The 27,244-nt window shown below is 41.5% G+C and overlaps 1 protein-coding gene across 8 annotated transcripts in view; it reads right to left on the bottom strand.

Annotated features, from left to right (window-relative positions):
• The window catches only part of LOC132384801 (signal transducer and activator of transcription 1-like), a 94,310-nt gene extending 73,311 nt beyond the window's left edge, over nt 1-20,999 (bottom strand). For 2 of the 8 annotated variants that reach the window (XM_059956316.1, XM_059956322.1), the window contains exons 1-4: nt 20,786-20,999; nt 10,720-10,854; nt 7,675-7,819; nt 1,734-1,832 (exon numbers count right to left, since the gene is read on the bottom strand). In XM_059956316.1, the coding sequence (XP_059812299.1) occupies nt 1,734-1,832; nt 7,675-7,819; nt 10,720-10,854; nt 20,786-20,820 (414 nt within the window). In that variant the 5' untranslated portion in view covers nt 20,821-20,999. Of the gene's footprint in view, nt 1-1,733; nt 1,833-3,952; nt 4,201-7,674; nt 7,820-10,719; nt 10,855-20,785 lie in introns of those variants that run through there. The other 6 variants (XM_059956317.1, XM_059956320.1, XM_059956318.1 and 3 more) reach the window with 6 other exon arrangements.
• Nucleotides 21,000-27,244: the final 6,245 nt, after the last annotated feature.

Raw genomic sequence — 27,244 nt, 5'->3', positions numbered from 1 at the left:
ATGGGGTAGTTTGAGTATCTCAGAAACTGATCTCCTGGGATTGTTACGCACATCTCCAGAGAATGGTGAGAGAAGCTAAAAACATCCAGTGAGCAGCAGGTCTGTGGGTGAAAAGGCCTTGTCAATGAGAGGTCAGAGGAGAATGGCCAGACTGGTTCGAGCTGACAGGAAGGCGACAGCACCTCAAATACCCACATGTTGCAACAGCAGTGTGCAGAAGAGCATCTCTGAATGCACACCATGTTAAATTTTGAAGTGACTGGGCAACAGTTCTGAAGACCACAAGCATATACTCAGTGGCCACTTTACAGGAGGCCATTGTGTAGACTCTGTCTGTGCTGCTTTACTTGGCCAACTGAAAATGAAGAGAATCACAAGTTTTTTTTGGCTTTTACCTTTCAACTATATTCTCATATCCCCACCAAAAAAAAACATCATTGTCAAAAAACTTTGTTGATGTCATTTACATGAGAAGTGGGGAAATAGGGAAAAAAAGCTCTGATTAAAGTTGCTGTTCAGTTTTGGGAATGCATGAGAAAATTTAAGCAAAGCGATAAAGAACTGGTAGTATGAGGGGTGATTGATAAGTTTGTGGCCTAAGGTAGGAGTCAATTTTAGAGAACTTAGCACATTTATTTTTCAACATAGTCCCCTCCTACATTTACACACTTAGTCCAGCGGTTGTGGAGCATACAGATCTTGGACCTGCAGAAAGTGTCCACAGATGGGTGATTGATAAGTTCGTGGCCTAAGGTAGAAGGAGATGAGTTGTCCAGCTCTCACTACATTTATTTTAAGACTTAACAGGGCTGAATTAGCAAAGAAAATCCCTTGACTCTCAATTCCTTTTTAGGAATCTAGAAGCGTCAGAACCTGCTCCTTACCAGGAGGCATAGATCCCAGACTCTGATGATCTACCACATTCACCCTTCAGATCCTGGACTCCTTCAAGTTCCTTCTCATTGCAAACAGATAACAGAATGGTTGGAAAGAGCGTGCATCAGAATTTACTAGAGTCCATAAACATGTAGCACACTACAAGTCAATTTGCTGTGTGTTTATTCAGGGTGCAATACAAATTCTCTAGTTAAAGACAGGCACATTTGTATATTTTTAAATGGTATCAAAAGGCTGCTAAGGTGGTTATTTTTCCTGACACACCAAAACTGAAAGTACCTTGGATGGCAGTGTTATGAAATGAAGCAACATGATAATATTTCCAAAGAAACATCAAATCTTTTCATCTTCTCTCAGATGAGAAGAGTATTCACTCTTTCATCTCCAAAATGGTGGATTCTCCTCACAACAGCTTGTTCTACCTCTAACAATGCCTCACAAAGCTAAATCATTCTATCATTTGCGCTTGCTGCAGACATTGCTTCCCTTAGTCTAGAGTAGGACAACTTCAGACCATCCAGGTGCCCTCAAGGAACCACTTGGCTACTGGACGCATCATTATTGCAGCATTTCATGCGCATTCACCAAAAGCACAAGGAGATTTATTTGAAAGGAGCATGACGTGATACTAATGCAATAAAACAAGGCCACCAGTCTAAGACTAGATTAAATCAGCTCCACACCACGACTGAACAGCCCCACATTGCGAATGGTCAGTGTACTGGAGAGATCCAGGTTCGTCTGACAGCCTAGGCTCCTGAAGAACTACCAAAAAGAAAAGATTAGCGGATTAATAAATAAATACATACTTTGGCCCTCATTTGCATTCTTCATACCTGCTGATCCTCTGCAGCATTGCTTAGGATCATCTTCTCCTTATTCAGGTAAGAAGCGACATTCTTTGCCAATAGAACAGGGTCCTCTCCATAATAAGCCTAATGAAAGAGAAGCCAAAGTATTAACATGCTATACAGAGCAGCTTACTGTGATGACTGTAGGTTCCTTCTTGTAGTACACAGGTGATATAACTATGCCCCCACTGGTTCTTCTAAAGGGCTTTCCAATTGCTTATTCAGAATCAAGCAATTAATCTCTCCCTTTAAGTAGTTATTTGATTTCCTTTATCACTGAATATGTCCCCACAATCCTTTCTGATAGTAAACGCACATTACAACACTAACACGTTAATATTGCTATTTATACTGTAGCCAGCCCGCAACTGCTTTTTAGTTATCTTAACAAACAGTAACCAGGGCATTTGGTTTAAAGCTTCCCTTTTGTCCTCTTCTGCCCAAGGCCCTGCAGGTAAAGTAGAAAGGCAATGGTTGTTAGTATAGAAATTCTCTCCATTCTACTACATTCGATAACTATGATTAACATTTTACTGGGGTGAAAGTCCGAGACAAGCTGATGAGAGTTTAATGCTGAGAAGTGTGAGGTTCTACATTTTGGCAGGAATAATCCAAATAGAACATACAGGGTAAATGGTAGGGCATTGAGGAATGCAGAGGAACAGAGAGATCTAGGAATAACAGTGCATAGTTCCCTGAAGGTGGAGTCTCATGTAGATAGGGTGGTGAAGAGGGCTTTTGGAACGCTGGCCTTTATAAATCAAAGCATTGAGTACAGAAGTTGGGATGTAATGTTAAAATTGTACAAGGCATTGTTAAGGCCAAATTTAGAATATTGTGTGCAGTTCTGGTCACCGAATTATAGGAAAGATATCAGTAAATTAGAGAGAGTGCAGAGACGATCTACTCGGATGTTACCTGGGTTTCAGCACTTAAGTTACAGAGAAAGGTTGAACAAGTTAGGTCTCTATTCATTGGAGCGTAGAAGGTTGAGGGGGGATTTGATCGAGGTATTTAAAATTTTGAGAGGGATAGATAGAGTTGACGTGAATAGGCTGTTTCCATTGAGAGTGGGCGAGATTCAAACGAGAGGACATGATTTGAGAGTTAGGGGGCAGAAGTTTAAGGGAAACACGAGGGGGTATTTCTTTACTCAGAGAGTGATAGCTGTGTGGAATGAGCTTCCTGTAGAAGTAGTAGAGGCCAGTTCAGTTGTGTCATTTAAGGTAAAATTGGATAGGTATATGGACAGGAAAGGAGTGGAGGGTTATGGGCTGAGTGCGGGTAGGTGGGACTAGGTGAGATTAAGACTTCGGCACGGACTAGGAGGGCCGAGATGGCTTGCTTCCATGCTGTGATTGTTATATGGTTAAAGACTGATCAACTCAAAATAGTGAGGACAGATTTCCATTTCCCAGCTATCATGAGCTACAAAATGATTACAAGACTATTGAAAAGGTTTAGTCCCACTTCAAACACACTGCCTGTTGCAACATAAACCCATTTACTCAGAATCTAGATCATAAAATTTCTGCAACTTTGGTGTCATTTTTAGTTTACTGAGCCAAACCAGAGTTGGATTGCTGCAGGGATACAAAATTTCAGAAGTACTCATGCTCTTTAATCTAAGATTCAATGAAAAGGACTACGAATTTAGAAAATCTTGGTTTCAGACAACATATTTGAGAGTCACATTATGACAGTCAAGTAAAGCAGCTACAACTGGCAATGATCATTTCACTCTTGCAATAAAGAAAGCAGGCATTTAACCTTAAAGGTAGAATCAATAGTCATACTTTATTAAACTAGTAGAATGGGAATTCTAAATTGCAGCCATATTGCTCTATTATTCTCGCATTCCTTCATTCAAAGCTTAGACACTCAAATTTTGCGCTTGTTCTGCTTATTCATTGGATGCATTTCCACATTTCATAGCTGGAGATATTGTTTGGAAATGATATTGCAAAAAAAAAATTGGTACAACATTAAGGGTTTGAAAATGCAGCCAATGCTTGAGAAAGAAAGCTCCTTCAGTCAATTACTTTGAACTGCAGCAAATCTTTGTAGACAAATTTTGCAGCAATGTTGCGCACATGATTCAAATCACAGTAAGCATTTAGCAAGTTGTAATGACAAGAGGAAGCCAGCTGAAACACTGGGAGAATCCTATCCTTGGAAGAGTGCAACATTCCCTCAGTACTTACATGAAATGGCAGCCAACATTACACGTACTGAAGTGAGACTATTGGAAGGAAATCGCTTCTCTTTTGCTCCCCTTTCACAAACACATCATGACTGCAAAACTTACTCTATGAATTTGTGCCTTTGGTTTCTATGACCACCATGGAAAGAGTTAGAAATACCAGCAATCTGGCCAATTAAAAGTAGCAAACAAGCTGGAGGGAACAGAAATCTCAGATCTTATTTTCACCTCTGCTGGTCCCAACAACGTCAGGGTGCTTGAGGCAATTCAGTAACCGCAACTAACACAAAAGACAGAGTAAAGTACAGTTGATGAAATACAGCCAAACAAAATAACTTATTTGAAATCATTTACTTATTAAAAAACATGAATTGCCAAACCAGTCCTAAAGCAAAACAATCCAGTTTAGTCAAAAACAAGTGTAAAAAATGTGCATAAAAAATTTCTGCAATACAAGTTTTGCACATGCTACTTCTGTATTTGATTTCACAGGTGTAACACAACTAACAATTTCTATGCAAAACATGTATCAACAGTACAAATCAAGTTACGTCATTAAAGCACGAAAAAGTTTAACATTGCTAAAATTAGAATGCAGACTACCTCACCCGTTATGATTCATTGGTATGCACAGTTTGCAACATATTCATATAATTAATATATCTGGGAGCTGAAAGCTACAGAATACTCAAATTCACTGTTGGTCTCCAATGTCACATTACAGATTCTGGTCATCTGAACCACAGGGAATATGGAAATACAAGGTAGGATGGTATTGATGCACCATGAATGTCTCTTTCACTTGGTTCTTGCACTGGGCTCCATTGACTCGAAATGTTTTTGGAAGGGAAGCAAAGGCCAAAAGATGGGAGGCTTATTACTACCAGCAGCCAGATAGTACCAGCAACATGCATTGACTTGGCAGGGTACAGAACAGCTGAAAAATTGAGCAGAGAAATGGCAGATAAGAGTTCAATTCAGGAAAGTGTGAAGTGATTTATTTTGGGAGGTCACATACAGGTGGAAAGTATACAGTAGACAAAACAGCCCTTGGGAGCATTTACAGAGGGATCTTGGGGTGCAAGTCCATAGCTCCCTAAAAGTGGCAATACAAGTGATCAGCATACTTGCCATCATGGATAAGGCACAGAGTACAAAAGTTAGGAAGTCACGTTGCAGCTGTGACTATGTTAGCAGTCCAAACACAAATGGACTAGAACAAATCTGGAGTATTCTGTGCAGCTCTGATCACATTACATGAAGAATATGGAGTCTGCAGAGAAGATACTGATGAAATTTACCAAGAGGTGTACTAGCTACAATGAGAGTTTGGACAAACTCAAGACTGTTTTCTCTGAAACATTGGAGGCCAAGGGCATCCTGATAGAAGTGTATAAAATTAAAAGTGGCATATATAGGATAGTCAGTCATTTTCCCAGGATGAAAATGTCAAATTCTAAGAAGCATGGATTTGGGATGAGAGGGGAAGAGTTTAAAGGAGATATGCAAGGCAAGTTATATACTGTAACTAACACACACAGACTGTGTGATAGATTCCTGGAATGTGCTGTGAGCAAAGGTAGTGAAAGCAGGTACCATAGCAATGATTTAGTATTTAAACAGGGAAAGAAGAGGGGGATGTAGGCAGATAGGATTAATTAAATTGATTGGCCTATTCCTGTGGTGTACCACTCAAAAAAATTGAATATCCTTTCATAACTGAAGCTTGACTTTAAAAATCCCAGGTGTCACAGAATGTTCTCCAGTGACCCTGCTAAGATATTCACACATTTCGGGGCAGAGGTCCACATGACTATAGGCTGACCTGCTTTGAGTTTTGCACTCAAGTTGGGGAAGTAGAGGTTAAAAAAAAAAAACAAGAAAAACCATGATGCATTACATGGCATTTTAAAATCAAAACAAATCAAAATTCTTTAACATTCACTTCCCACTTGAGGGAATTGGTCTCCAATTGTAACTGTAATGAAGCAAATCAAGAACTTTCCATTTCCCCAAATGCAAGTTTTACCCAGAAGCAATCAAAGAATTTTTAATTTTTAAATTCACTTAATTTGCCTACTTGAAAGCAAGATAAAAGGAACTACATGAGGTACAGTGGAATGCTCCACTTCATCAGATTCACCTCCCATCTGCCATCAGATTTCTGAACAGTCCATGAACACTTCCTCACCATTTGGATCTTTTCTTTTTGCACCATTTCCTATTGTTTTAACGTATAGTAATTTTATGCATTGCCCCACAGAATACTGCTGCTGTTGGCATCAACGACCAGCACCGTTTGAGGATGTGCTGGGGGCAGCCCACAAGTGTTGCTACACTTCTGGTACCAATGCAGCATTCCCAAAATATACTAACCCTAACCTGCACGTCTTTGGAATGTGGAAGGAAACTGGATGTGCAGCCAGTTTAAGTTCCCAGTGTGTGGCTATGCTATAGAGATCACTGAGATTGCAGGTTTGATTTCAGATCTCAGCTGTGATTAAAGTTGCAACCTCATTGTTGTCAAGGATGCTCTAATTGGAGTAATTCACTCTGGACCAAGAGAGGGAGAGGTCATTCAAGATTAATACTTTTGACAACTATTTTCCCAGGACCATTCTGTAACATTTGTACTGCCTCTAAGGAAAAGCTTTCTAAGATGTGGGATTCAGAACTGTTCAGAGTGCTCCAGATGCAGGTTAACTGGGACTTTATAGCTGCAGTGCAACTTTCAATCTCTTATTCTAGCCCTATTTATGTGAAGGGCTGGCATTCTGTGAGCACTCTGGATTGTTAGATCACTGTGATATTTTGATGATCCCATACATGGGCCTCGATCTCATTGGATCTCCCTTGTTTATAGATTTTTAATATTTAGAAAGTTATTGGCTCTTTTAAGAAATTGGATCCAGCAAAAAGCAAACTGCTAGAAGAACCCAACACATAGGCATCCATCTGTGGGTCCACAGAATTCCTCCAGCAATTTGTGTTTTGCTCCAGATTGCATCCATAGTCCCTCGCCTCCAAATTGGAGGATAATGCACTTGATAGCAATTAAATTCACTTGCATACTTTTAATATCCACTGGCATAATCTATAAATCATCATTATCATTTGCTTGCAGTGCTGCCCGATGTGTTTGGATATATTGGTTTCTGTTCTACCATCCAAGTCATTTATAAACCTAGTCAATAAAGCGTGCCCCCCCCCCAAAAAAAACACATTTCCTAATGTTAATTAAACATGTAAAAATGTGAGTTTGTGGGGGGGGGGGGGGGGGAAGGGTGGAATAGAGAAGAGAAGAAATACCTGACAAGTACATACATGGAAGAACAGCATCAGTTCTGCCAATATGCCAACTGTAACAGCCATACAAAGCAGACAAACGAGGTTTAATTCCAGCTGTACAGCATTAGCTGATGACAGCCCAAATGACAAATCAGCCTCCGGGTAATCATTCTTGGTGTGCAGCTTCAAACAAAGAATGGAAGTCAACTAATACAAATGAAAGCATACCTTTGGAGAAGAGCCGGGGGGTGGGGAGGGGGGGATGAATCAACTGGAGACAAATAATTCAATTCGGGAGCCAAAATATCATGGTTTCCTTCTATCCCAGCACTTCAGCTCAAAGTAATATCTCTATACACTATTCCAGGCTACAAGTCGACAGCAGCCAGTTTAAACAGTAAACAGCAACGATTTAGGATTTAGACTGCACAATACCTGTATATTATGCTTGTATCTCTTGAAATTGTGCTGGCAAACAAACAACTTGTCCTGTATAAAGCGGCTGTATTGATTGTTGATTTGGTCCAACAGATTCTGGTAGTGAATGGTGGCCAGTGAGTAATTGGTTATGGCTTTATCCCTGGAAAGAGAATAGGACGACATACTTCATTCTGTTTTGAAACTGCGTACACTGCTTTATCTCGCTCCTTATATTTAACTGTCCAAAAGAAACAGAAGTAGAATTAGGCCATTCAGCCCATCAAATTTTCTCCATGTTATATAATGCCACAGACACCTTGCCACTTCTGAGCAACTAGAGCCAACTTTTAAAATCTCAAATACAAGTCCCTCTACTTCAAAGTAGATGTTAGAACTTCACAAAATTATGCTCCACTGTTAAGACCTTTTGCAAAACAAAAACCTCTGAACTTCTCTTTACCCATCTCCTATCTATGGTATTGAAAAAACTTATCAATAGATCTTACTTGCAAGCTCAAAGTAAGTAATCACTGCAAAGGATACAAGGAACTAAAATGAATCACTGACTGAATTTAAATGTAAAAAAGGGCTGTGGCATCCATAGGACCCAACAACTATGAGTCAGCATGTGCAAGAGAGGCAAGATCAGGAAAAGAAAAACAAGGAACAAAGATGGTGAACTCAATCTTTCTACATTCCTTAGCAATGCAATCAGCTTGGCGTGTTTAAACCAATATCCAATTTTAACTATTTTGTCAATTTTTTTTTAAATTGACTGACTCATGCATTTCCAAACATTCTTTGGTCTCATGGATTCCATTAGTCACTTAGCATCACTCATCCTCTAGATTTCCCTCAGCTTAGTTCCGGAAGGATCTGGACAAGTTGTAAAACAAAATATATGGAGAATATCCAAGCAATCTGGTGTCACATGGGACTGACGTGCACTAAATAGGCCATTCTCCACAAGTTCAGGCAAACAGTACAATTCAAAACATATCTGGGCATCATCTTACACATTTCAGTGGTTCATGATCTTGAAAATCACAACACATAGATTAGTATGGATGCAAACGTCATGCCACTAGCTCTACTATGCTTTGTAAGGCCTGGTGCCTGATGGGAAGAGGGGAGGGGGATAAGAGCAGACCAATTAGGATTAAGTCACCCAGACCTTCAAATCTGCACCACCATTTAGTAAAATATGGCTGATCCAACTGGTACCTCAACTCCACCCACATTCCCATTGCCAGAAACTTTTCAAACCCTTAATAAGCCAGCAATCTATCTCTGCCTTTAAAATATTCAGATTCTATCATAACTGGCCTTGGAGGGAAAGAGTTCACCGAGGGGGGAAAAAACTCCACCTTAGTCTTAAACAGGCAACCCTTTATCTGAAAGTGATGACCTAGTTCCAGATTTCCCACACGAGGAAACATCTTCCACATTCACCCAATTTCCCTCATGATCCAGTATGTTTCAATAAAATCGCACCCCCCCCCGCAGTGTCTCTCTCTCTCTCTCTCTCTCTCTCTTCTGTGAACTCCACAATACAGCCACAACCTGTCCAATTTTCCCCTCATGAGACAAACCACCCATTCCAGGGATCAGATGAGAAATAAAACAAGATTCTACAGATACTGAAAATCTAGAGCAACACACATAACCTTCTCAGAACTGTTCCCAAGATGTTAATATCGGTCCTTAAAACAGTGTACAGTACTCCAGATGTGGTCTCATCAATGACTTGGATGAATGCAGGAAAATATTTAAAACATGACCCAAATGATGAGAGATTAGAGTTATTAGATGTAGAGAGATCTGAATGGCCTCATGCAGTATTCACAAGAGACTAGTAATACAGGCAAAGCAATTAATTAGGGAAGTTAATAGAATGTTATCATTTATGGCAAGGTAAATTGAATACAAAGACATGGATTTGACCATCAATACACAGTGCTTTGTGTATTGCTCTTGGAATGGTGGGTTGGTTTATAAGGTTGGACAGGCTAAGCTAGTCTCTGCTGGAGTTTTAGAAAAAAAGATGGGGAAACTTCTGGAACAGATAAGATCCCAAGGAACCTTGACATGATGGATATGAAGAAATCATTTCCTCTTGGGGGTGGAAGAATTCAAAATCAGGTTCCCCATTCAAAGAAAACCCTCATTTCTGAGTCATGAGATGTCCTAATAGGATAGTGGAAGCAGGGCATTTCAAGTATTGTTTGAGGTAGCACAGATCCTTCAGTAAAAAGGGGAGGATTAAAAGGTTTGTAGGTAGGTCACAGATCAACTATTCGGTTACTGAATAGTAGAGAAGGGTTGAGGGGCCAAAGTGTCTAAACCTTCCTAATTTGCCTGTTCGTATTACCTCCTGAAGACTGGATTCAGTCACCAGGACTGTGTTACCTTTGCATTTAGTCTCTGATGTAGCTATACATTTCAGGTATTGGCTAAAGATTTCAGCCACTATTTCATCCCATCACATGAACTTCAGGAACTAATCAAGCTGATCAAACACCAATAATAATATTTTCCATCCTGCCAGTACCTGGGACATGGAAATTGTGCAATTTACTCGTATTCACCTAGTTCTGGTCAGGTCAAAGTGGTTACTTAGCCAACTTAATCACAACTTTCCACAGGACCAATAATACACAAACTTTGAATGCTTATCTGAACCAACAAGCAAAAATTAAAAAATTAGTTTCTGCATTCAGTATCACTCAGGCCTCAGTGAAGAACTCCAACATGTGACATCCCGAATTAAGAATACAATGCAACAATTCAATCACTTAATTAAAAAACAGAAACATTCTTCTTGTAGAAAACTTAGATTTCTACATGTCACCCCTGTTGCAAGAATACTCGAACCAGAGCAGGAGGCAGGCATATTTACAGAAAGGATAAAAGAGAAGAAAAACCTCCTCAATCATTGTCTCTTTACCTCTAAGATGATAGAAGTACTTATAAAAAAGGTAGTGAATGAAGCATTTAATACAAGGAATGCAGCACTTTTATTTAAGTAGAAATGGGTTCTTCCTTCACATCTTAACATACCAGTCCTGACTTTCAATCCAATGAGCAAGATACTCCCGAATATCCATGGGAAAGTTTTCATCCTGGTACAGATGGTGCAACTGCTCCAAGTACTTTGTATCCAGTTGTTTGAGCTTCTCCCACTGACTCATGCTGCTAGGAACAAAGGTAATATTGCATTAACAAAGGATCAATGGACTATGTATACAATGGAGGTTAGCAGCACCATAACACTGTCCTATCTTAGCCAGGGTAAGTAGCAGTAATGTTGCAATCAGTAGCACCAAACATCAGCATTAAGAATGCTCTGATTAACGTACAGCAAGGGTCAGATACCAAAATAAAATTTCTACACTGCCCTAATTTACTTATCCCACTGCCCTCATCTGTCTGATGTTTCCTCTTTATGGGTTGTGTGTGACTGGCAATGTAGTACTGAACATTGAGCAAATTATCCATTGGACTAGAATTGCCTAACATTAGTTTCACAGAGGATAGCTGAAGATAATTGCAAGTCATTCTTAAATTTGGAGTGGATTCAGATTCCAGTCTGAAGTAAGTTGATCTTTCTAGATAAATTCTGCACAGCCATCACAATTCAATCATGAGTACAACAATCAAAAGGAAGGGAACCCAGAACCATTTTTTGGGGGGGGGGGGGGAAGAGAGAAAGCAGGGAGACTCTGTAACCATGCACTTTATATAGAACACTACAGCACAGTACAGGCCCTTTAGCCTACAATGTTGTACTGACCCTTTAACCTACTCTAAGTTCAGTCTGACACTTCCCTCCTACATAAATTTCCATTTATCTTTCACCCATGTGCTCATCCAAGTTTCTCAAGTGTCCCTAATGTACGTCTCTACCACCATCATTTCACGCACCTAGCACTGATTAAAAACCTACCCAATAACCCCCCCCCCCATACTTTCCTCCACTCACCTTAAAATTATGCCCCCTGGTTTGAAGGCAAAATCTTAGTAGTTGTGAAAAGGTGTAAAGAAAAAGGTAAAATACCGAAAAAAAACTCATCACATTCAGACCTCATTACTGAGCAATCACTAGTTGAGCTCAAGAACTCAGCCAGCCAATTTCATTAGGGCTAGTGTACTGATAGTATCAAACCTGGCTGCAATGCATCCTATGGTTAAACAGCCCACTGAAAAATGCCTACTTTAATTGTTCTGGCATCTGCATCTTTGGCATTTGGGATGTGATCATCTTAAGGGAACAGATTTTAAAGCTATTTTTTTTTCCTTGGAGGACCAATCTTTCAGGACCACATTCCAAAAAAAAAATGGCTCCATAATCACTGGGTTAGATCACACCAGGGAACACTGCACTGTCACTCTAAGTACAGGAATCATTGAAAAATTGATACAGGAATTTGAGAGCAAGGGTTAAAAACAAAAATACCAAACTGAAGTGAGGTGCAGGAACTCAATACTGTGACATTTAGTCCAGCATGTGCAAAGCTGATCAAATGGAGTGATTCTTTTTCTGATAAGGTATTCATCATTGAGTACTGTTGAAGGTTTAATAAGCATTTATGACCTGATGAGTTAACTTTTGAGAATCTTGGAGTTTATGGAAGCATAGTCATTTTACTTCTCTGCAGTTACAATGAACTTTCATGGAAATAGTTAAAAAAGGCATTTTTTTTTAAAAAAAGCTACCATTTTACCAAGTAACAAATTTATTTAAATGAAATACAAAAAAATTGTTCAGCAATAGTCCCGTCCCCAATAATCGGCATATTGCCCCAAATAAACAAAGGGAATCCTGGCAATTTTTTCCAATTAGTTTTTGTTCTTCAAGGGTTATCCCAAATAGGTGACTGCCCTGGTTAACCAATGGCCCAATTATCCAGAATCCACTGTACTAGGAAACAAAGAAATATTTAAAAAAATAATTCTTTTCCACTCCAGGTCATCTAAGGAATGCCACTACAAGGAAACAATTGACAGGACAATACATTGCCAAGTGATTAATGTATGTGTTGCTAATGGACCACAATATATAAAATCTACAGTATCCTTTTGTATTGAAGAAAATGTTTTCAATGTAAACAAGCAATCAAGAAATTGGAAGGAAGCGATTAAACTAGGAAGTTAACTGTTGAAGGTCAAGGCATATTACTTCTGTTGTCAGCTCTGGGCCTGGACGAAAGGAGCAAAAAAAAACAAACAAGCAGCTTATAGGATGGGGTAAGAGGCAGAACAAGCCTCTTGTTGGATTTGGAGTAGGCGAAAGGAGGGAAGCTGGAAGCCAGGAGCAGATGGGCAGTGATCTGGCCATCTCTGCTGGCCCACCAGCTGGAGAGTGTCGTGGTTAGGGGTCGAAACACTCTGAAGGTTGGGAACCACCTGATGACATCTGCTCCTGGCTGAAGGCTACAGCTACCTCATAAGGTATCTGGAGAATGTACCCTAACAGGTGTATGTAACAAGTAGATTTAAAAAATGTGCAAGGAGAGGTTACTGGAAAGTTGGAAAAATACCAATGTCACCCAAGATAGGAGTAGTCTCTCAAAACTATCCTACTATTCAATGAATGATCCTGCACCATTTGTGCCAGGCCTCATCTCTTTGTCCCTGCAACCCTCAAATTCCTCACTCTTTCAAAACTCTGCCTCCTTTTTAAACATCTTTATTTCCCCTCCCACCATAACCCTGCCTCTTGAAACTTAAATCCTTAATTTTCTTTTCTATCTCCGATGTCAACCAGTTCTCCCTCCATCCACTGAACATTCCCAGCAGTTTCATGTTTCATTTCAGATTATTTCAGCACAATATTTTGGTCTTGTGTTGTTATTCAATGTCTGACGTCATGCATGTAGATTCACCATTTAAATTGGAGGGTCAATAGCTATTGATATCTGTGAGCCTTATCCCACAGAGGAGGAAGTAAAAATAAAAACTGAAGGCAAGTCAGGTTCAGAATCAGGTTTAATATGTCATGAAATTTGTTAACCTAGCGGCAGCACTACAATGAAATAAATAATAATGTAATTGTTACTTATTCTTTCCTATATCAAGTATATATTAAATAATTTAATTAAAAATAGTGCAAAAACAGAAGTAATATTTAAAAAGTGAAGTAGTATTCATGGGTTCAATGTCCATTCAGATGGCGGGGGAGGGTGTAAGAGGAAGAAGCTGTTCCTGAATTGCTGAGTGTGTGCCTTCAGGCTTCTGTATCTCCTACCTGATGATTACAGTGGAAAAAAGGCATGCTCTGGGTGCTGGAGGTCCTTAAGACACACACTCAGCGATTCAGGAACAGCTTCTTCTCCTCTGCCATCCAATTCCTAAATGGACACTACCTCACTTTCTTTTAAATATACAGTATTTCTATTTTTGGCACAATTTTTAATCTATTCAATATACATATACTGTAATCAATTGACAATAGACTGTAGGTGCAGGAGTAGGCCATTCGGCCCTTCTAGCCAGCACCACCACTCACTGTGATCATGGCTGATCATACACAATCAGTACCCCGTTCCTGCCCTGTCCCCATATCCCTTGACCCCGCTATCTATAAGAGCTCTATCTAACTCTCTCTTGATTGCATCCAGAGACTTGGCCTCCATTGCCTTCTGGGGCAGAGCATTCCACATATCCACCACTCTCTGGGTGAAAAAGTTTTTCCGCATCTCTGTTCTAAATGGCCTACCCCTTATTCTTAAACTGTGGCCTCTAGTTCTGGACTCACCCATCAGCAGGAACATGCTTCCTGTCTCCAGCGTATCCAATCCCTTAATAATCTTATGTTTCAATCAGATCCCCTCTCATCCTTCTAAATTCCAGTGTATACAAGCCCAGTCACTCCAATCTTTCAACGTATGACAGTCCCGCCATTCCGGGAATTAACCTTGTGAACCTACGCTGCACTCCCTCAATAGCAAGAATGTCCTTCCTCAAATTTGGAGACCAAAACTGCACACAATACTCCAGGTGGGGTCTCACCAGAGCCCTGTACAGCTGCAGAAGGACCTCTTTACTCCTATACTCAATTCCTCTTGTTATAAAAGCCAGCATGCCATTAGCTTTCTTCACTACCTGCTGTACCTGCATGCTTGCTTTCATTGACTGATGTACAAGAACACCTAGATCTCGTTGGACTTCCCCTTTTCCTAACTTAACTCCATTTAGATAGTAATCTGCCTTCCTGTTCTTGCCACCAAAGTGGATAACCTCACATTTATCCACATTAAACTGCATCTGCCATACATTTGCCTACTCACCCAACCTGTCCAAGTCACCCTGCATTCTCACAACATCCTCCTGACATTTCACACTGCCACACAGCTTTGTGTCATCAGCAAATTTGCTAATGTTACTTTTAATCCCTTCATCTAAATCATTAATGTATATTGTAAACAGCTGCGATCCCAGCACCGAACCTTGCGGTACCCCACTGGTCACAGCCTGCCATTCCAAAAGGGACCCGTTAATCACTACTCTTTGTTTCCTGTCAGCCAGCCAATTTTCAATCTATATCAGTACTCTGCCCCCAATACCATGTGCCCTAATTTTGCCCACTAATCTCCTATGTGGGAATTTATCAAAAGCTTTCTGGAAGTCCAGGTACACTACATCCACTGGCTCTCCCTTGTCCATTTTCATAGTTACATCCTCAAAAAACTCCAGAAGATTAGTCAAGCATGATTTTCCCTTCATAAATCCATGCTGACTCGGACTGATCCTTCTCCTGCTATACAAATGTGTCGTAATTTCCTCTTTTATAATTGACACCAGCATCTTTCCCACCACTGACGTCAGGCTAACCGGTCTATAATTCCCTGTTTTCTCTCTCCCTCCTTTCTTGAAAAGTGGGACATTAGCCACCCTCCAATCAGCAGGAACTGTTCCTGAATCTATAGAACATTGGAAAATGATTACCAATGCATCCATGATTTCTAGAGCCACCTCCTTAAGTACCCTGGGATGCAGACCATCAGATCCCGGGGACTTATCAGCCTTCGGACTCAACAGTCTATCCAACACTGTTTCTTGCCTAATATAAATTTCCTTCAGTTCATCCTTTACCCTAGTTCCTTTGGCCACTATTACATCTGGGAGATTGTTTGTGTCTTCCCTAGTGAAGACAGATCCAAAGTACCTGTTCAACTTGTCTGCCATTTCCTTGTTCCCCATAATAAATTCACCCATTTCTGTCTTCAATGACCCAATTTTGGTCTTAACTATTTTTTTGCTATTCACATACCTAAAGAAGCTTTTACTATCCTCCTTTATATTCTTGGCTAGTTTTCCTTTGTAGCTCATTTTTTCTTAGCGTATTGCCTTTTTTGTTATCTTCTGTTGCTCTTTAAAAGCTTCCCAGTCCTCCAGTTTCCTGCTCATCTTTGCTATGTTATACCTCTTCTCTTTTATTTTTATACTGCCCTTTACTTCCCTTGTCAGCCATGGCTGCCCCTTACTCCCCTTAGGATCTTTCTTCCTCTTTGGAATGAACTGATCCTGCACCTTCTGCATTATTCCCAGAAATACCTGCCATTTTTGTACCACTGTCTTCCCTGCTAGGGTATTGTTCCATTGAACTTTGGCCAGCTCCCCCCTCATAGCTCCATAGTTCCCTTTGTTCAACTGTAATACTGACAACTTATTTATATTTTTGGTTTTTTCTTCTACATTATGTATTGAACTGCTGCTGCTAAGTTAACAAATTTCACAACACATGCTGGTGATAATAAACCTGATTCTGACACTACAGAGGCTGGTTTTGACTAATTTTACAACTTTCTGTAGCTTCTTTCAATCCTGCACCACACACACACACTCACTCACTCTCTGGAAGGTGATGCAGTCAGAATGCTCTCCATGGTACATCTGTACAAGTTTGTGTGTTTTAGGTGACAAACCAAATCTCAAACTCCTAATGAAATATAGCCACTATCTTGCCTTCTTAATAGCTGCATCGATATGTGGGGACCAGGTTAGGTTGAAGTTGACCTCTTATGACAGGCAACACTGAATGTGGAGTTCTACTTCCTTCTTGCATATTCTAGATCCTAACTGCTTCACTTCTCAGCAAATGGTAAAAAAAAATTAGACCTTCCATCTCATGGATATGGAACATTCAAGCACAATTCCTTTGCAGCGTAATCCATCAAAACAACACAGATTGGTACTTCTATCAGTGCTGAGAATACATTTGCAGGAACAAGTCACTCCAGACTGACTGTGCTACTGTGTTGAGAAGCAGACAACTCTCCAAAGCTGACCGTGGAGAAACTGGGCTGGAGCAAGCGGTGCAGACACTCAGCACTGAGATGTGTGGTTCAGAGCTACAGTCGGCCCTCCTTATCTGCAGATTCAACCAACCGCGGATCGGGAAAACCCGGAATTTCTCTCTCCAGCACTCGTTGTTTGAGCATGTACAGACTATTTTTTCTTGTCATTATTCCCTAAACAATACAGTATAACAACATTTACATTTTATTAGGTATTATAAGTAATCTAGAAAGGACTTAAAAGTACAGGCAGTCCCCGAGTTATGAATGAGTTCCATTCTTGAGTCCATCTTTAAGTCGGATTTGAAGTCGGAACAGGTACATCCGGTATTACTTAGCGTCAGTCAAACGTTTTTCTTAATATATGGTACATAGTTTACCTTTCTATACATATAAAACACTTAAGAAACATATGTATTTCAATAATTAAACCACTGCATTGCTTAGTAATAATCGTAGCTTTCATCGGGGCAGGGCCTTTCAAATGCTCCATTAAAATTGTTCCAATCGTTGACCGACTGTAGCCTAACACTTTTCCAATGACCGATGGCGTTTCACCTCTTTCCGATCACTTTATTACTTCCACCTTATTTTCAATCGCGATCGTGATTATTTTCATGAACAGAAACACCACGGATTCAGAGCTACGCCAGGTCCTAATGCCCACCGCACTGAACATGTTAAATAAAGTCCAGGGTTCCGCTGGATCCTAAAGACCACCGCACTGATTCCGGTTAAATAAGGGATTTGAGCATCCGCGATTTTTGGTATCCGCAGGGGGTCTCGGAACCAATCCCCCGCGGATAAGGAGGGCCGACTGTACACCCTTGCCATTTCTGTGGATTGATTGGTTGCACCTACTCCACATGTTGGCCCCTGCTCCTGTTAGATAAAATGGAATCTATTGCCTCCCCTCCTCCTGTTTTGCCCAACCACCATCATTGAGCTTATTACAATACAGATATCTTAAGTTTCATGTATTAATCCCATCAAAACATAAACTGAAACATGTTGTTTGTATTAACAACCAACACCTTCAGCATGTGCTTGCAGGTATCACTACGCCAACATAGCAGAACAAAACAAGCCCCCTGCATCTCTCCCGCACACCCAGACAGGCCATGTCCAGACCTCACAAACCTTAGGCCTCAATCTTGGGATTTGCTGACCTCTGTATCAACTCGCTGAATGTGGAACCAAACTCCAGACCTGCACAGACTGCCGAACCCAGGACTTGCCAAGCTGAGGGGTCACTGGCTCTCCCTGCCGAACCCAGGACCTGGCAAGCTGAGGGACTTGCTGACTCGCTGAATTGGGAGTCATCAGCTCTCATCCATGGAGCTCACCAGCCTCCGTCACTGACCATGAGAGATTGCTGGTCTTTGTGCACAGTGCCTGCTGATAAATCAAATCTGTCCACAGGGATCACTAGCCTTCAACCGAAGAGTGGTCCCACCTGTACTCCGACCACCAGCTCTACCCCTGACCTCCAACTCTCCCTCACCCGTCCTTAAATCCTAACCAGACCCCTCACCATCCTTACGAATCTTAAGAAACAACCAAGTCTGAGTTACCAATTTGATATCACAACTTGGCAACATTTTGGCCTGAAGATCTCCAGGATGGGGAGAGGCATGCAGCTAAACAAGGAGAGACAGGAGAAACTGAAGGATCTGTGTGGTCTGTCAACACCAGGCAAAGGTGCCGTCATTCTTGAGCAACTGTCCCAGCCAGGATGCAGCCTATCGCAGTGGCAAGTGTCTGCACAGCTTATCCCAACCCACCCAACACCAACTCTCACAGGCAGCCTCTATACTGAGCTGTGAGGCTCTATACCACTGTGAAAGCACCATATTCCCAATGCAGCAGCATGCTGTAATGGGGAGAGCAGCACAAAACCAGAGCAGCTCATCTTTTATAGAATGGGAGAGATGCATACCTGCATTCGAACACTACAATTCAAAGCCATAGTGTCTTAAGGCACTGTATTGGCCCTTTGTGAAGGCTTTGCAAGCTCTTAATACAAGTGAAAATAGTTAAGAGGAAATTCGAGCCTGTATAAATAACATAGAACTGGTTTTGCAAAACATAGATCACAAGGTTGAATTGCATCATCATATATTGAGAGATTTAATTCCATGAATAGAAACATTTGTTAGTCAGCATGGCCACAAGAACTTTCAAATTGTGGCTAAACCCTAATACAGACAGGCCCTTCAGCCCATCTAGTCTGTGCCAAACTGTTTTCTACCTACATGACACAAGGGAGTATATTTCCTCTTTTGTGACACTGTCCTGCAACTCTTAGTTTGCAACGTCAATGGAACATCACCAATTTATGCTTGGCTATTATAGTTTCTCCTTCCTTTTTTTAAAAAAAAAGGCAGTCTCACAACTTTGAGGGCTGCTAATATTCAGTTGAATATTGTACAGAACTTGGGTTTTGCACAAGACAATGGCACATAGAACTAAAATTCACCTCATGTTAGCACAAAGGAAGGAAAATAGAGGCACATTTTAAATATAAATGCCAAGATATTCCAAAAAAAGTTTACTTCTATTGACCAAAGTCACTGTATGACTTTCTGGAGATAGTAGAATTGCTCATGAATGTGCATAAATTAGGGAATTTTCACTTTCAGCTCATCCATGGCCGATTTATTTTTCCTCTCCTGTCTTCTTCTCCCCTAATCTTTGATACCCTTGTTAACCAAGACTTATCAACCTCTAATTCACCACTAATCTCCAGCAGCCAGCAAAAAACCTTTTTTATTCCCACTCTTTGCCTCCTGCCAAACAATCTACTAACCATGCATTTTTCATTTATTATCTTGTTCAGCAGCTGCCTCATGTGCAGCACCTTGTCAAACCCCTTCTGAAAATCCAAGTAAACAACATACACTGATTCTCCTTTGTCCTATCCTGCCTGTTATTTCCTCAAAGAATTCCCAGGAGACCATGCTGACTTTGCCCTATTTTATAAAGTGAAGTACCCCAAACCCTCATCCTCCTTTGACCAGACATAAACCAAGTTTTCAAAGCAATAAAGTAATTTGAAAAGCTCAAGCTGTTTTGTATTCTCATTCACATTTTCTGGAACAGCAGCACAGACGTTGCACAGGCTGATTAACAGTCACACCTCAACTTCAATGCTCATTCCACACTATGTTTACACCAACCTAATCATGAACCTTCTGACTAATCAGGAGAGTGCAGCCACACAACCGCTGGAGAAACTCAGCAGGTCCAGTATCATGGGAGGCGGGGGATAGGAATTGTTACTGAATTCATCTAGCAGTTTGTTAAAGCAAAAGTACCAAATCCCTCACCACTTATCCAATTACCCATAGATACAGTGACCGGGAATATTTTAGATTTCAGTTGAAGTTGGAAAATTTTAAAAGATGGTTGGAAACCAGCGAAATATCAAGACAATAATACCCCAAACCATTGATACTACACACTCAAACACCACTCTCGACCTAGACACCCGAAAGTTTTTATTGACATCATCAATCGATGCTCTTCTGAGTCAGAGGTTGCAGGGCAGCAAAGAGCTAAAACAGCGTCGATGTTATTGTTAATATGTACGGCGGTTAAGGTCAAGGGAGATAGATCATTTGACACGATCGAAGATGCCGTGCGCTTTGACAGATACTAAATAAACTCAACATCTTATCAGAAAAGGACCCTAGAATCATTACCAACACCAGGGAGCTCAGACAATGTTTCCCCATTCTAAGTTTCCTCTCTGTTCATTTAACAATTAACAATTGAGAAATTTAAGAGGTTACAAAGTTAAAAAAAAATGTCTGCCGAATTATTACCTTACCCGAACTTCCTGGCTGAGACCTAGAATCATGCAACATGTATGTTACTGTTGCAGATTTTTTTGTGTAGCGGCTGTTCGTGTGGTTACTTCTGTTAGGAAATTTACATTGCAGTCGTCAAATACTGTATATAAAAAATCTCACAGTATTAGAAGCAAAACTCATTCAGCTGTTCCAACAATTCAACAAACCACCCACCGTAAACAGGCGAGTTCAGTTTGACCCAGCCCTCCCCTACGATTAAACGTTAGCATCTATAATCTAACAATCAATTGGTTCGTGTTCGATCAATCACCCCATTCTAATCCCGCCTCTTCCGCTGTTCTCTCGGATATTAAATAAGTCAGCCTCGGCTCGCCTCCTAATTGGATACATAAATCATCCGGCGGGAGGGAGCGCTCACGGGAAGAACAGCAGCCCTGAAGCCTGAGCTCAAGCAGATGATTTCGAAGAAATTGCGTCAGACGCAAACCATGCGTGTGACGTCGAGGAGCATGAGTCGATGCGTGCAAGGAGTCCGTAAAATTATTCCGTAGTGCTGTGAGGTGTTATGAGGGATCAAAAATCTTTGTAAAATTCCACCCAAGGGTTTAACAACATTGGCCTTGCTCACTCATCCTTATGCAGCTGAGGATGCTACCATCATCCTCAGCCACAAAACAATAATATTTGGTTTCCTCTTCTTGATGCGCCTTCAAGTCTAGTTGCTCAGTCATCCCCTGATCTTCATTCCTCCACCATTGACAACTATACCTTAAGCTGTTTGAATCCCAAACTCGGTTCCAGAGGCTGGGATCCAAAACTGCCTAATTCTCTTCTTTAAATGTTTCTGAAAATCTATTTGTTGACCAGTAACTATCCCAACAACCTTGTTGGTCCATTAATTGCTCCTATGCAGCACCTTGGAGGGCCAGCTAGTGGTGTAGTGGCATCAGCACTGGACTTCAAGACAGATGGTCCTGAGTTCAAACCAGCTGGGTCCCAACTGAGCAGCAGCAGTATCTGCATGGAAGAAAGGCCTGGCAATGTACTTCCATATCTTGCCAGTTATTTAGTTATTAGGCATCTATTATTTAGATGGGGAGATAATTCAAAATGCAGAGATGCAAAGGGACTTGGGAGTCCTTGTGCAGGATACCCTAAAGGTTAACCTGCAGTGGTGAAGAAGGTGAATGCAATTTTGGCCTTCATTTCTATTGGTATAGAATATAAGAGCAGGGATGTGATGTTGAAGCTCCATAAGGCACTCGTGAGACCACACTTAGAGTATTGTGTGCAGTTTTGGGCTCCTTATTTTAGAAAGGATATACTGACATTGGAGAGGGTTCAGAGAAGATTCACAAGAATGATTCCAGGAATGAAAGGGTTACCATATGAAAAACAGCTGGCAGCTTTTGGGCTGTATTCCCTGGAGTCTAGGACAAGAGGGCATCACTTCAGGATTGAAGGGTGTCCATTTAGAACAGAGATGTGGAGAAATTACTTTAGTCAGAGGGTGGTAAATCTATGGAATTTATTGCCACGAGTGGCTGTGGAGGCCAAGTCATTGAGTGTACTTAAGGCAGAGATAGATAGGTTCTTGATTAGCCAGGGCATCAAAGGGTATGGGGAGAAGGCAGGGGAGTGGGGATGACTGGAAGAATTGGATCAGCCCATGATTGAAGGGTGGAGCAGGCTCAATGGGCCGAATGGCCTACTCCTGCTCCTATATTTTATGGTCTAAGCAAGGTACTGGGGGATTGATGGGAAGATGGGAAATAGGGATAATTCTGAAAACTATAGACTGATAAGTTTCACATCAGTGGTAAGGGAGTTACCAGAGAAGGTTCCAAGGGATAGGGTTAATGAGAACTTGAAAAACCATGGCCTAATTAAGGAAATCAGTATAGCTTTGTGTGGGGCAAATTCTGTCATACTGCTTTGATTGAGTTTTTCAGATAGGTGACGAAGGTGATTAATTAGTAGTAAAGAAGGCATACAGTATGCTCACCTTTGTTAGTTGAAGAATTGCAGTCAAGAACCGGGGAGTTATGTTACAGCTGTATAAAACTCTGGCCCGGCTGCATCTGGACTATTGCTTTCAGTTCTGGTTGCCCCTTTACAGAAAGGGCATGGAGGCAACGAAAAACATGCAGAAGAGGTTCACAAGGATGCTGCCTGGTTTAGAGGGCATGAGCTACGAGGAGAGGCTGGACAAGAATGGATTGATTTCTTTAGAGCAGCAGAGGCTGAGGGGAGACCTGATCGAGGTTTATAAGATTATGAGAGTCATAGATAGAGTAGACAATCATTATATTTTCCCCAGGGTTGGAATATCTGATACCAGAGGGCATGCATTTAAGGTGAGAGTGAAGTAAATTCGAAGGAGATGAGAGGGGCAAGATTTTTTATATGTTCATCATTTGTGTCTTTTGTGCGTCACAAGACACTGCTGGATATTGAGAACATCAAGTTTTGAAGGTCTGTTCCATTGGCAAGTTGCTCGATAGCGCTGGAGCTGGACTTGTTGCGTTCTGTGTTGCCGACAGCTGCAGCCACCCAAGGAGGAAGGCGTCAGAGGTGGTGCATGGTCCAACAAACCATGCAAATGATCATCTTGGGCGTTTTGTTGTGATTGCAAGACCCTGGTGGATATTGGTAATGTGGAATATGCAAATCTGGTTCACTGGTTCATTGGTGAGACCGATATCGGGGGAAACTGCATGGACTCAGTTGTTGTGGGGACCAGGCCCTCATGCCGTGGGTTGCCTGTTGCAGCTGCCCAGGGAAGGAGACGCTGTGGGAGAGAGCAGGAGTCCGTGCTGCTCTCCAGTGTTCACTCAGTAGAAGACATTGGAGTGCATTTGCAGCTGCGCTGCTGCATGCTTGCTCCAGGACAATATCCCATGCACCATTAATCATCAGGTCATGACACTCCAGGATCTTGGGCTAATTTTTTTTGCAACTGTTTTGCAACTCTGCGATTGGATTTACAGCTTCCTGACCAACAGAAGTCATCAGGTAAGGATGGGTCAGGTCACCTCGGATACTCGAATCACCAACACCGGTGCCCCCCAGGGGTGTGTTCTCTCTCCACTGCTGTTCTCCCTCTACACCAAGGACTGCACCTCCTCCAACCCCTATGTGAAGCTTTTGAAGTTTGCAGACGACACCACCGTCATCGGACTCATCCAGAACAGTGATGAGTCTGCATATCGACAGCAGGTGGACCAACTGGCGCTCTGGTGCAGTCGGAACAATCTGGAGCTGAACACGCTCAAGACAAAGGAGATGATAGTGGATTTCAGGAGACATCCCCCCATTATGTCCCCCCTCACAGTCCTCGGCAGCCCTGTGTCCACCGTGGAGAACTTCATGTTCCTGGGAACCACCATCGCTCAGGATCTGAAGTGGGAGCAGAACATCAGCTCCATCCTGAAGAAGGCCCAGCAGCGGATGTACTTCCTGCGGCTCTTGAGGAAATATGGTCTGCCTCAGGAATTGCTGCTGCAGTTCTACACTGCAGTCATTGAGTCTGTCCTGTGCACCTCCATCACTGTGTGGTTTGGAGCCGCCACCAAGCAGGATAGAACCAGACTACAGTGCACAGTGATGACTGCCGAGCGCATCATTGGAGCCTCCCTGCCCTCTATTGTGGACCTGTACTCTTCCAGGTTGAAGAAGAGGGTGGGGAACATCATAAAGGACTCCTTCCATCCTGCGCACGGACTGTTTGAACTGCTTTCGTCTGGTAGGCGCTTCAGATCCCTCCAGACTAAGACTAATAGGCACTGGAGAAGTTTTTTCCCTACTGCAGTCACTTTGCTGAACAGTTAACTGCCGGTTAACTGTCGGCTAACTATTACTTGGATTGCACTACCTGTATGTATAATCTATATTTTCATTTATATTTATCATTATTATTGTTATGAGCAGAGAGACAACATCTGCCGGAAGTAAATTCCTTGTATGTGCACAGGTACTTGGCGATTAAAGTCTGATTCTGATTCTGATTCTATCCTATCTATGTGTGCTGAGTGTGATTGTTTGTACTGTATTTTGTACCTTGGCCTCGGAGGAATGCTATTTTGTTTGGCTGTACACATATGTATGGTTAAATGACAATTAAACTTGAACTTGAATTTGGAATGTGCTGCCAGGGGTGGTGGTGAAGGTAAACATGATAGAGGTGTTCAAGAGGCTCATGAATGTGCAAGAAATGGAAAGGTGTGGCATTATAAGGGATTAGTTGGGTATTTAATTACTAATGTACTTAGTTTGGCACGGTATTTTGTGCCAACAGGCCTGTAGTTATAATGTACTGTTCTACGTTCTTTGTAAGAGGAGGATATGCCAGGAGACTTCATGCACCATAATTGTAAATATTTCCAAGAAAAGAGATAAATCTGATTTCAGTAGCTACAGAGGGAGCTCACTGCTGTCTTCTAGGGAAAGCCATCATGAGTGTCCTCCTCATCTGCCTCTGTACACTGGTTAGAACTGTTTCCTGAGTCAGTGTGGATTTTGTCCATCTAGTGATACCATGGACGTGATCTTGTAACAACTCCAAGAGATGAAGTAGCAGCGACCATCTCACATGACCTTACAAGATCCTTTGACTCTATCAACCAAGAGGGACTTTGGGAGAATCCAAGTTAAATGTGGCTGCTATCAGAAATTCATCTCTATTCTACCTCTGCTACACGATGGTTTGCAGCCACATTTCCAACAAACAGACTCAATCCCAGTGCAGACAAGGAACAAGAGAGGCTGTGTTAATGCTTTGATGCTTCAAGTTAAGTAGAGTTTATTGCAATGTGCGCAAGTGCAATGGTATAATGAAAAATTTGCATCACAAGCACATGAGTTAGTCAATACACAGTACATAAATTATACATGACTGAAGAGAGCGAAAAAATACTTTTTTTGCACAACCAGAAAAAAGTCCATGGTAATGCAAGAGATGGTCTGTAGTATTCCATTATTGGAGTAGGATTAGAATTATGCCAGTTGATTCTGTCCACTTCTGACCCACCAATAACTGGCACATGGCCTCACAGCTTCTCCTTTCTGAAGTCAACAGTTACCTCCTTGGTGTTGTTGATGTTGAGTGTGGGGTTGTTATTGCGGCACCACTCAACCAGATGTTCTATCTCACTCCTGTATGCTGACTCATCACCACACAGTATTCAACCAACAGAAGTGATGTTCATTGGTGAATTTGTGTATGGCATTGGAGCTGTGCTTAGCCACACCATCATGGGTGTAAAAAGAGTAGAGCAGGGATCTAAGCATGCAGCCTTGTTGATGGTCAGTGAAGAGGAGGTGTTGTTCCCAATCCTGAGGAAATGTCTTGACCTGAAATATTGACTGTCCATTTCCCTCTATAAATGCTGCCTGATCCTCTGAGTTCTCCTAGCATTTTGTGTGATGTTACCAATCTGTACTGATTCAGGTCTGCTGATGAGGAAGTCAAGGATCCAGTTGTTGAGGGAGGTGCAGATGCCCAGGACTTGGAGCTCAATGATCAGTTTGGAGGGGGTGATAGTATCAAACGCCAAGCTATAGATGATAAACAGCTGCCTGATATATGTATTACTGTTATCCAGATGTTCCAGAACAGAGTGGAGAACCAGTAAAATAGCATACATAAAAGGAGATGGTCCATTGCAACTTATACTACTTAATTTTGCCTTGTAGGAAATGTTACTATGCAAGCCCTGCCTCTGCTGTTGAGCATTTGCCTGTGACTCCAATTAAGCCAAACTTCCAGCAAGAACATATTTATCTTCAGACAATGCTGAACATTAAAGATAGCTAACTGTAAGGCATTGTGGCCATGCAGAAAATTGCTGAAGCTTTCCATTCCAGCATGATTTTAGGAACCAGTGGGCTTTTTAAATGAACTGTTACGTCAGACTTTGAGATGAAGGAAATTAATTGTTCCTTCTCTGAATCCCTTTGGACTGACTATCCACAAGACTTACAAATCCACAGTTTTAACCAAGTTGTTCCACCTACTCTAGATTCACCCCTAAAAGCCTTTGATCTGGCATAGAACTGATGGGCTGAATGATCTTCAATGTGAGAAAATATAAATATGAAAAATATTAATGTGTAAATTGATGCTGCAGTGAATCCTGTACATCAGCTTATACATATAAATTTAGAAAATAGGAGTAGGATTTCACTCTTTGAGGCTGCTCTGCTATCCAATAGAATCATGACTAGCAAGTTGGCCTCTACTGCCCTCTGTTGGTAGTGATTTCCACAGCTTCACCACCCTGAGTTAAAAAATGTATCCTTATCTTACTCCCTCTAAGGACGTAGAGGCAGTGCCGTGCTTTCTTTCTTCTTAATTGTACTTACATGCTTGGCCCAGTACAGGTCCTCAGAAATGATAACACCCAGGAATTTAAAGTTGCTGACCCTCTCCATCTTTGCAACACACAGAAAATGCTGGAGGAGCTCAGCAGA

This window comes from Hypanus sabinus, chromosome X1, assembly GCF_030144855.1.
Source record: "Hypanus sabinus isolate sHypSab1 chromosome X1, sHypSab1.hap1, whole genome shotgun sequence".
NCBI lineage: Eukaryota > Metazoa > Chordata > Chondrichthyes > Myliobatiformes > Dasyatidae > Hypanus > Hypanus sabinus.
This window is presented reverse-complemented; position numbering and strand designations above follow the sequence as displayed.